The 11,742-nt window shown below is 43.5% G+C and overlaps 1 protein-coding gene across 1 annotated transcript in view; it reads left to right on the forward strand.

Moving 5' to 3' along the window:
- Window positions 1-9,646, forward strand: part of RRN3 (RRN3 homolog, RNA polymerase I transcription factor) — a 34,092-nt gene extending 24,446 nt beyond the window's left edge. The window contains exons 14-18 of the mRNA XM_079120478.1: window positions 229-413; window positions 2,837-2,945; window positions 5,319-5,471; window positions 6,335-6,422; window positions 7,904-9,646. Of these exons, the coding sequence (XP_078976604.1) occupies window positions 229-413; window positions 2,837-2,945; window positions 5,319-5,471; window positions 6,335-6,422; window positions 7,904-8,086 (718 nt within the window). The 3' untranslated portion in view covers window positions 8,087-9,646. The remainder of the gene's footprint in view (window positions 1-228; window positions 414-2,836; window positions 2,946-5,318; window positions 5,472-6,334; window positions 6,423-7,903) is intronic.
- Window positions 9,647-11,742: the final 2,096 nt, after the last annotated feature.

Below are 11,742 nucleotides of genomic sequence, written 5' to 3' on the forward strand. Positions count from 1 at the left end.
CCTCTGTCTGCACATGGGTGATTATTTCCCCTGCTGCTGGGGATGGAACTCAGGACCTTATGCATGCGAGGCAAGTGCTCTACCACTCGCCTACATCCCTGGCCTGTCAGTGGAATTTATAGAAACCTATGAATTTGTGGTTTGTGATGAATGGCCGTTGTGTGATTTTTGTCAGTCTGGTTTTCTTCCGAAATAAGTAAAGTTGACTTGAACTTTTCTTCTCCCCAGTACTGTAAAATCATGCCTCGACCTTTTGGTTAACTGGTTGCACGTATACCTCAATAACCAGGATTCAGGAACAAAGGCCTTTTGTGACGTTGCTCTCCATGGACCATTCTATTCAGCCTGCCAAGCTGTGTTCTACACTTTTGTTTTTAGACACAAGCAGCTTTTAAGTGGAAACCTGAAAGAAGGTCAGTGCTGTGGGATTGATGGTCTCAGATTGGATTTTCTTAGTGAGCTTGTCACTCTTTAGAATCATGATACCTTTCTTTTTTGAGGTTTTGGTAAAAACTATGGGTTTAGAAAAATAAAACTATGGGTTAAGAAAACTGCACATGCACTCACATTGTTACAAATAATTCCACATTGCTCAGAGGACCCTAGAGCCCTTAAGTCTTCTTTGTCTGCTAATGGACTTTAGGTTGAGGCTCCAGCTTCACAGATAGTGAAGTGGGAAGTCTGGGGCTGTTTGGGATGGGCCAGTGCCCTGCACAAAACTTCTGACAGCCCCTCTCCTTGTCCTCATAACAGCCTAGGGAAGGGTGTGGTTTGAGATCATGTGGTATTGGCAGTAAGTCAGTTTAGGCTGTTTTGTTTATTTTCATGAAAAGTTTAAATAGTTTTGTAGCTATTTTCTCTACAGTAGGGCTTCTCAGCCTTGGCATAATCCTTCATTGCGGGGGTTGTCCTGCGCACTGTGTAGCAGCACCCCGCACTTCCACCTGCTGGGTGTCAGTAGCAACCCCCTGCACACCCCCAGACCTCCTGACACTGCACATGTCCTCTGGGCAGTCTCCTTGGGCGAGAGTCACCGCTTTCACCTGAATCTTGCACGTTGTTGTGTTCATTGTATGTTTACTTACACCCTGCATGGTTTTAAGACATAGGGGTTAAAATTAGTTGTGTGAACTGGTAGGAGGATAGGCTTTATTACAAGTGAGCAAAATTTGGTTTTCTTTGTATAAATAAATGCCAGGTATCTTGATTCAAGAGGAAATATTTCTTGCAAGCCATGATGTCCCTTTTTTTTTTTTTTTTTTTTTTAACCAAAGTATACATTGAAAATATTCTGTTAAGGACTGAAGCAAGAGTATTGCAAATTCAAAGCTAGCCCTAGCTACTTTGTAAGCAAATTAGCAATTTAGACTCTCAAAATAGAAAATAAAAAGGATGGGGGTTATAGCTCCCTGATAAAGCATCCAAGGATTTAGTACCCAAAACAAAACAAAAAGTTCGATGTGGTTGTATATGCCTGTATTCCCACCTACTCAGGAGGATCACAAGTTCGAAATGCAACTTGGTGAGACACTGTCTCAAAATATAAAAGGGATTGAGGACATACCTCATTTCTCAGTTGAACCCAGAGGAGTGCCTCACGGTTCAATTCCTAATACCACCAAAAGGCGGGGAGGCTCTTAGCTTTTCATTGCCATGACAAAATACCTGAGAAAAACAACTTAAACAAGGAAAGATTTTAGGTCATGGTTTCAGAGATTTCAGTTCATGGTTGACTGGGTCCATTGCTTTGGGGTGGAGGAGGCGGAACATCATGGTAGAAGGCATGGTGGAAGAAAGCAGCTTACTTCACAGTAACTGAGGAGGAAAGAGACTGGGGATAATATATACCCTTCCAGGGCATGCCCCCAGTGACCTACTTCCACCAGTTAGGCCCTACCACCTACAGTTTCTACCACTTCCCAGTAGTTCATACAGATTATGAATCTATCAGTGGATTAATCCACTGATGAGACTAGAGCCTTCATGATCCCAATCATTTCCAAAAAGCCCTGTGACCATTGCTGCCTTCAACACATGAGCCTTGAGGACATTCCAGATTTGAACCATAGCAAATTCCTAAGAAAATATGTGTAAACACTAGTTGGTCTGTTTGCTTCTTAAATAATAAATGTGGAATCTGAATTTTCACTAATGTAGGAGAAAGAATTTTTGTTTTTCTTGAGATGGGGTCTTGCTGTATTCCCAGGTTGGTCCTGGGCTTGAGGGTCTTCCCACCTCTACCTCCTAGCTCCTGTTACTGTGGGCATGGGCCAGCACTTATTATATACTCACTAGTTCCAAGACAGAAGAAATGCAAGCAGCTGGTGCAAACTGAAAATGGGGTTCACCTTCACTGATAACTTAAGACATGAAATTTAAAATGAGGTTGCTGTTTTGTTTGTTGCCTAACATGATTATGACTGCAATCAAATCCTAAGGTCTTTTCCTTCCCTTTAACTTGGCACATGCTGAGCTTACACATGTGTGAACTCCAGATTGTCCTGTCATCTCAGTCTACCAGGAACAGGTGTCTAAACTGTGCTGTTCAGAAAAGTGGCCTCAGTCACAAATGGTTGTAGTCAGCCTGGTGACGTTCTTCTGAGCCACACATTGTGGGGCCGTTTACTTTTATTTATGCAAATAACATTGAAATTATTTTATCTTGGATGCTGGAGATCGAACCAGGGGACTTGTACATGTGAAGCACCATGTTTTACCACTGAGCTGTTCTCCCAGCCCTGCATTTTTTAAAAATGTGTGATGATTTGTACTTTTAAAGTTATCTTGAACTTTTCTGTTATATTTGTATCTTAAAAACTTTTTTTTTTAATCAAAGGTTTGAGGTATCTTCAAAGTCTCAATTTTGAACGTATAGTAATGAGTCAGCTAAACCCTCTGAAGATTTGCCTGCCGTCGGTGGTTAACTTTTTTGCTGCGGTCACAAAGTAAGTTCTGTACACTCTCTTTTATGAAATTACTTAACAATAAATGTTTGAGATTGACACAAGGCTTGTGAACCAAATTTATGTTCCTGTTAGTATTGTAAATTCCATTGTATTTTTGAGAATTACTAACAGTAAAACTTTGCAAAAACAACAGCCCGGCCCCTATGGGAAATGGCACTGCAGCTATTGTTTTCCTACTTTGGTGCCATTGGCAGGCGCTGCAGCTTTTTATTCAAAGATAAACTCCACAGAAGCATAGGCATTTTGAAAAATTGATGTAACCAGGAAGCTGAGAGGTACAAACCGAAGATGTCTAGTAGAGTGACAGCTGGAATACTAATAAAATAAACTGAACATAAGGTCAGTGTCCAGAGGAGGAGGCTGTGTGAGAAAAGGACCTGCTGTCTCAGGCCTAGTAATGCAGCTAATACGCAGGGCCCCCCGTGCCAGACGTAGGTCTGCACACCTCACACAGGACTCTTTTAGTCCTCATGTGACCCTGTGACTGCCTCACTCACCCCCTTTGTAAATGTGGAGGGGGGGCATGGGGCAAATTCCTTGCCTAAAGTCATGTGGCTAGACTGTGGAGCGGGGCTGGCATGTGGCTCAGTGGCAGAGTACTAGCCTAACATGCATGAGGCCCTGGGTTTCATCCCTAGCACCAAAAAGAAAGAAAGAAAATAAATGCAGGCAGCCTGGCTCCTTCGTTAACACTCACTCGCGAAGTTATTCTGCTTCTGGGAGAAAGTGATTCAGACTTGGGCATCTGGTTGGGATACTCTTCAGCAGTAAGACTCTCCTCTTTTCATCCTCAGACCCCATTCTTCAGCCTAAATCCTCCTCTGGTGGGCATCTAGTTCAGGGTCTCTTCTCTCTACTGAAGTGGCAAAAGTGGTAGTGGCTGTGGAGTGTGGCTCAGTGGCAGAGCGCTCCATCCCTGGCACCACACACAAGAAGGGCAGTGAAGGGTGTGCAAAAGGAACAAAAAAACCCAGTTAGCAGTAGTGTTGAGTGGGTGAAAGGTTTCTGCACATTGCTGAAGGCAGGAAGAGCTGGAAGGATATAGACTGAGGAAGTAAAGCAGAGGTAGCAGTTTCTGGAATGTTCTTGAGGTGGGGGCAGTGGGCTGCAGCTGATGGTGCAGCTGGTCAGGCTGTAGGTCTGGGGTTGGCACGTGCAGCCAGGGTCAGGGTGAGTGAATGCGAGGCTGAGAGCAGGGTGGCGCCCAGGCCCGTGCCTGGGAGTCAGCGTGCTGGTCCACGGCTCTGAGATTCGAACCACTCTCCCTGTTCTGATGATTTTTCTTACCAAGTCCTTGTCGGGAATTGTTAGCTTTTCAATGTTGGGAGGGACATAGGAACATTGTTGCACGAGTGTCTTGGTGTATGGGCTCACAGTCCTTGTCATACACCACACAGTGGGGTGGCTGGTCCAGGAGGGACAGGAGTTCACCTTGCCCAAGTCGGGTGTGGATGGTGATCCATGGCTGAGGGAACAGAACTAGGGGTGTGCTGCTTAAAGCCGCAGTGGCCCCTGGAACCTGGAGGGCCTCTGAGCCAGCGCTGTGGGCACGAAGGGGATTGGAGGGTGGCCGCTGTGAGCCGAGCCCTCCCTGAGGAGCAGCAGGGTGGTTTTCAGATTCTGTCCTATAGAGGTCACTTCCAGGAAAACTGACAGTGTGGCATGTTGTTTGTTAACGGGTTCTTCTATCTGCCCTCACCGTGCCCATGACTTCCTCCAGTTTCTGAGGCCATGACTCAGTCCCATGGCCGCCGCTCCTTGGCCAGCTGTTATTCCTCCTCAGTAACTCCTGGAATCCTATCTAACAAGCCCCTAATTTTTTTCCCCTTTTGGTGCTGGGGATTGAACTGAGGGCTCTTTACCTTTGAGCTCTGTCCAATATTTTTTATTTTTAAATTTGAGATAGACTCACCCAGATGCCGTGGGTCTACCTGAATTGCTCAGACCAGCCTTGAACTTGGTGATCCTCCTGCCTCGGGTGTGTGCCCCTGGACCCACAGACCTCTTAGTTCTATACCACCAGGCCCAGTTCTGATTCTTTTAAAACAACAGAAGTAAAGGTGCCTATCTCGTTATGTACCCTGACCCTGTGACCCACGTCTGCTTGCCAAACCTAGTCTGCCTGTGAATCATAAGCCCAGCTTCTCCCTCTAAGTGATGTTTACCAGTCTCTTTCCTTGTAAACGTGTCAATAATAGGCCCGAGAGCTGTATCCTGAATTATTTTTTGTTTATTTTTTTATTGCACTTGTTCTGTTCTCCATCTCTGGTCGTTTTAATGGTCACACTTGTCGTGTCCATGCAAGAGTAATTCTAGCATGTCGAGGGTCTCTGTTGGTTTTGGTGTTTGCAGTAAATACCAGCTCGTCTTCTGCTACACCATCATTGAGAGGAACAATCGCCAGATGCTACCAGTTATTAGAAGCACAGCTGGAGGGGACTCAGTGCAGACCTGCACAAACCCACTCGACACCTTCTTTCCCTTCGATCCTTGTGTACTGAAGAGGTAGGTCCTCTCAAACTGCGACACTGGCAGTGGTGAATTTGAATGTGAGAGATGTCTGCTTTTCCCAAGGTTGGGATTCACAGTTGCTTCATTATTGGGTGGCCCACTTGGTTGGTTTTCTAGACTTATTTGTTAGAGCCTCAGGGTCACCTCATACACGCTCCACAGGCCCAAACTGGAGGATGCCTGGAGCATTTGAGAGTCACAGGCATGGCAGGGTCTGCAGCTCTTCACCTTAGTAGGGGCCCAGAGACACGAAGCCCAGGGTCTTTTGTTTTTAAACTGGTTGTTTTAAACACACAGGGGCTCTGGATGGGGTGCCAGGAACGGAGGGGCTGCCTTTTCTGGCTTATCCCTTCTGCTGACTTCTTCCTTCCTCCAGAGACCACATCTCATACTGCTGCACAGGATAAAAGCTGTGTGATGTGTCTAGATGGGGCATTCTGGAAAACCCCAAGCCAGCCTTCACTTTATATTTGGATTAGGAAGCAAGATTTTTGCTTATTAAATAGTCCTAACTAGCAGCATGGAATTATTTTCGACTGGAATCAGATTAGTTGGTTTTCCAAGACTTATTTGTCAGCAGGTTACTGTAGGAATATAAAAAAGAGTTTCAGAATATTACATTTTAGTTTTCATTTGAATATAGTATAACTTGTCAGTATGGTTCAGAAAGTTTTGCTTGAAATATGAGAAATGGTAAGTATAAAATTCCATGTGCATGGATGAAGTTTTAATATTATCTGAGCTATAATCTTTACTTCGTGGTTTTAGGGAATAGAGCTTATGAGAAAAGAGCAGAACATTTTTTGACTTCTACTAAAGTATTTAACTGGACTTTGGTGTGTGATCCTTATTAACAGGTCAAAGAAATTTATTGATCCTGTTTATCAGATATGGGAAGACATTAGTGCTGAGGAGCTTCAGGAGCTTAAGAAACCCATTAGAAAGGTGAGCTTATGATACAGCACGCTTCCCGGGAATTTCCTTTGTGGTTATGGTCATGGTCACATGGTATACAGCAGTTTACACTTTACAAGTGCCACGTTTGTTTTCATTCTGCCTTTATAAAAGTTCCGGGCCCAGGTTACATTCTTACGTTATCTTGGTAACCAGATACTTCATACACTAACTTTGAGATGTGGTTAATCTTTACCACTCACTTGACTATTACCACTGAATAAAAATTTGGAATTGCTATATTTTGAAATGATGTCTGAAGTTGACATGAATTTTGTAAACCTTTGTGAATGTGGCTTAAGATGCAGATCGGGGCATGTCCACCAGTAACCATTATGGGGAGCTGGGCTAATTAATGCCAAACAAGAACACTGGAATCCAACAAGTAAAAAATAATGTCACTGTCTTTCCAGCACAAATAAGATGGCTTTTATTTACATTAAAATCCTCTTTAATGTGCCTGTTTCCCTCCTTTGTAAAACTATTTTTTATTTTTGTTGTGTGGGGATTGAACCCAGGGCCTGCTGCATGCTGGTCTCGCTCTCTACCACTGGGCTGTAACTCAGCCCGTTTGCTTTTTTATATGTGATCATTGGAAAGCTCATTTTATTTATTTATTTTTTGTTATAGTTTGCATTTTGGGGGGGCATTCATTCACATTGTGTTAGCTGCATGGGCTGTAACACTGAGCGAGAATGCATGTCCTATTCACCTGTCCTCATTGAGCTTAAAATCTGTTTGGAAATCAACTTTTTTTTTTTTTTTTGGTGCTGGGGATTGAACCCAGGGCCTGCTGCATGCTGGTCTCACTCTCTACCACTGGGCTATAACTCAGCCCGTTTGCTTTTTTATATGTGATCATTGGAAAGCTCATTTTATTTATTTATTTTTTGTTATAGTTTGCATTTTGGGGGGGCATTCATTCACGTTGTGTTAGCTGCATGGGCTGTAACACTGAGCGAGAATGCATGTCCTATTCACCTGTCCTCATTGAGCTTAAAATCTGTTTGGAAATCAACTTTTTTTTTTTTTTTTTTTTTTTTGGTGCTGGGGATTGAACCCAGGGCCTTGTGCTTGCGAGGCAGGCACTCTACCAACTGAGCTATCTCTCCAGCCCCAAAATCAACTTTAGACAAATAATTAAAAGTGTGCCGAGCACTTATGAGGGTAGTTTGTAATAAGGATGTGGGCATCAGCAGAAGCTTTTGCAATTATTTATCTTCATCCTTACAGAAAGCACATTCCTGAGAAAGCGGTTTCCTCTCTCCCTCCCTCCCTTTCTTTCGTGTTTGACACGGGGTCTTACCATGTTGCCCGGGCTGGTCTCTGACTCCTGGCTCAAGCCCTCCTGCCTCAGTCACCCAAGTAGCTGAGACCACAGGTGCATGCCACCGACCCTGGCAAGAAGGGAACTCTTGAAAACTTTTTAAAGCACCACTTGTGATCTTACTGATAGTATGCTTTTTACACAGGAGATGGTGGAAGATGAAGACGATGATTTTTTGAAAGGCGAAGTACCCCAGAATGATGCTGTGATTGGGATCACACCGAGCTCCTTTGATGCCCACTTCCGAAGTCCTTCCAGTAGTGTGGGCTCCCCCCCTGTGTTGTACATGCCAGGCCAGTCCCCTGTCACCTCGAGGATTTGTGATTGAGGCGCTCTGCCTTTCCATGGTGTCCTCTGTGGCCAACCTCGTTGCGAGGGGTCCCCCTGGGCTGGAGCACACGCTGCAGGATTGCGCTTTCATGCCAGACTTCCTCCAGCGTCTGAACAGAGGTGGCTGGTTCTGTTTGCTGTCCTCGCAATGAAAAGAATATCATGGTGCAATATTATACAGTGGGGTCAGTGATAAACGGTGGAGACTGCTCGTTAATGTAACATGTACATTTTTTGTGTTGCAGCTTTTTGATGAAATTGTTGTATAATTTTATATCGGCCTATTTTTAACCAATAACTTTTAAGTTTTTCTCAGAACTGCAGCCACAGGACTCCAGTGGCCGCACTGTTCTCTTTGTGCTATAATTGTGTTGACCCTGGGACTTGAGGGGTCAGAGAAGATGGAGAGAGGAAGCGGGTGATGCCAGAGCTGGGTTGGAATGTTGAGTTGAGCTGCCACCACAGCAGATCTCCAGGGACTTCAGAGACCTAGGAAGGCTAGGAGTGGATTTAGGAAAACAGAATCAGACGTTTTACCTGTGCAGTGCAGAAATGGACTTGAGAGAAAAATGGAGGTTTAGATAAATACAATTCACATTGATTGAAAGTGGGCTTGGCCTCTTGTGAGACACAACACGGTATTGTACCCTTTGACTTTTCAGCGTCCCCTCTGCAGCAGCTACACTGAGCTACTTGTGACCAGCATCAATTGGTTATTTTAGAATTTTTTTTTATCCAAACAGGAAAGGGTTTTTTCAGTCAGTTTTTGGAGTGGTTTGCTAGCTACAGTAGACCACCCTTACTCCTGTTGCAGAACCCACTGCGGCTGCGCCCAGCCTGGGTTCAGCCTGGAAGCCCTAGCAAACTTCTAGTTTTATGTCAGCACTGAGAGGGAATCTGAAGACGCCACCTTGGACAGGTCTGTGCAAGCACGTCAGGTTTGTGTTGAAGCCCAGTGTATTTCCCGTCGTTCCTTACATGTGTATTTCTTGGTGTATGTGAAAATGGTCATCTTTAAGCATATTTATTTTTCTGCTACTTCTATTTATTTAAAGGCAAGCAATATTTTCTTGATTACAAATATTTTGTAATGAAGTACTTCATTTTTCCTAGGGCTTTATATGCTCTTGTATAATTAATTACATTGATGGCAATGTAGAGTTTGAATTTCTGTCTGTAAATATCTTTTTAGAGGAAAGATTTTATTGCTTTAAAAAGTTTTGGATATTGGTGATTTTATTTTGGTGACTTGGTGGAAAATTGTTTGAGAACCTTAAGGTTCTCTTTTTTTAAACTGCTGACAAGAAGGTAGATTTTTGTATACTGGATAAAATGAGGAAATGGAATTGTATCACAGAAATTTATGGGGATTGGGATCTTAGTGGTTTGGGAAGTAGTTATAATCTAGTAGGATATATTTACAAATAAGTCTGTTTAATATCAAAGGGGTTTGAGAAAAAATCCATTGTGAAAATAAAACAATTACATGGTTATTCTGGAACTTTCATTCTTATGTTAATAAAGGGGAGGGTACCTTAATAAAAAGACTTCTCACATATGTTTTGATGTCTGTACATTGTTTTTAACTGGTGTGTTAAAGCATCTTTTTTTTTTTGTTAGCAAAAAAATTTTTAGTTGTTGATGGGCCTTTATTTATTTATTTATATGTGGTGCTGAGAGTCAAACCCAGTGCCTCACACATGTGAGGCAAGTGTTGTACCACTGAGCCACAACCCCAGCCCTAAAGCATCTTTTTTTGCACTGAAAAACTGCTCCTGAGACCTCAGCTATTTTATTTTATTTATTTTATTTTTTTGCGGTACTGGGGATCAAACCCAGGGCTTCATGCTTGCAAGGCAAGCACTCTACCGACTGAGCTATCTCCCCAGCCCCGTATTTTTGATACTTGGGATTGAACCTAGGGGCACTTAACCACTGAGCTGTTATTTTTAAATTTTGAGACAGGGTCTCACTAAGTTGCTTAGGGCCTTGCTAAGTTGCTGAAGTTGGCATTGAGCTTGCAATCCTCCTCCCTCAGCCTCCCAAGCTGCTGGGATTAAAGATGTGTTCTGCATCCAGTGAGACCTCATGTTAAAGAGAAGAATAATTGCCATTATGATTGGGAATGTTTGGAAATAAATTGCATGTCCCGGTGAGGATGGCTCCCATGTGCATCCTCTGAAGCATCAGGACTCTTCTTGAGCACGCACAGCCAAGATTGACAGGCTCGAACAGGCCCAAGGAAACACTTTGAAAAGTCACATGTAGCTGGTGTGAATGGACTAGTGTCTTCTAAAGTGTCACTGGTGTCGACCTGACTTCCCTTTCTAACAGCTGTTTGCCTTGAGCAAGTTACCAATCCCGTCTCCAAGCTTCTTTTTTGTCGAGCTGTGAAGTAGGAATAGCTGAAGCCAGGCCTGGGGCTAGTGCCTGCTTCCCAGCACTTGGGTGTCTGAGGTCGGAGGATGACTTGAACTCAAGAGTTCCAGATCAACCTGGGCAACGGAGCAAGATGCTGTCCCTAAAAACAGGAAGGGAATAACGGAGAACTGCTTTATGGTCGATGAGTGTAAAAGTTAATCATGGGACTGGTGGCTACCTCATGAAAAAAGACCTTTCCTTATGTGGAAAGTTCTTTTCAGGGCAAAGATGACTTCCGTTTCTTCCATGTCACTTTTGTGGTACCAACTTAAAAAGATCCAAATGGGCCAGAATGCTCCCTCTGCCAGTCACTGCTTATAATGGTGGTTCTTAAGTCCTCATAGTCCCTAGGTTGACCTCAGGAGCTTTGAAAAACTATTAGATTAGGCAAAACCCACGGAGTATTCTCTGCAATTTCAAAATGACTCATTTGCCCTTTCTTGGCAATGGAACGCAGGATGTCACATATGCCAGGCAAGTGCTCTACCTCTAAGCTATTTTCCAGCGATTGTTTTTTAAGACAGGGTCTGAAACTGCCTACACTGCCCTTGAACTGGAAATCCTCCTCTCTCAGCCTCTCAACTAGCTGAGATTATACATCTGCTACTGCTCCTGGCCCAAAATGTCTCACTTTCATTATCTACACTTTGTAAATCTGTTGATCAGTGGTTGCCAAGTTTTAAATTATTTTTATCTGGTGTTTTTAAATTGGTGCATTATGCTTAAACATAATGGTGGGGTTTGTTATGTATTTGTATGTGTACATGATGTGACAGTTTGACAAGTATCATTTCCCACTATTTTCCCTTTCCCCAAACTTCGCAATTCTAATAATTATTGCCCCCCCCCCCCCCGGGCTTTTTTTAAACTAGAGATTGAACCCAGAGGTACTTTATGTAGGACTGGAGAGCCTTTTTTACGTTTTATTTTGAGACAGGGTCTCATTAAGTTGTTTAGAGCCTTGCCAAATTGCTGAAGCTGGCTTTGAACTTGGCAATCCTCCTGCCTCAGCCTCCTGGGATTACAAGCCTGGGCAACCACGCCTGGCTTTTTTATTTACTGCATGCCTGGTAACCCTTTATCATCTCTATTCTTCAGGTGAGGAAACCAGTTCAAAAGAGTATCTTGCTCAGTTACACAGCTGGTATTTGCTACGTTGGATTCACATCTTCATTTTAGCCCAAATCTTTCCACTTGGGCTTTAATTTCACCTGCATTACAACAAGTCCTACT

This window comes from Sciurus vulgaris, assembly GCF_902686455.1.
Source record: "Sciurus vulgaris genome assembly, chromosome: 18".
NCBI lineage: Eukaryota > Metazoa > Chordata > Mammalia > Rodentia > Sciuridae > Sciurus > Sciurus vulgaris.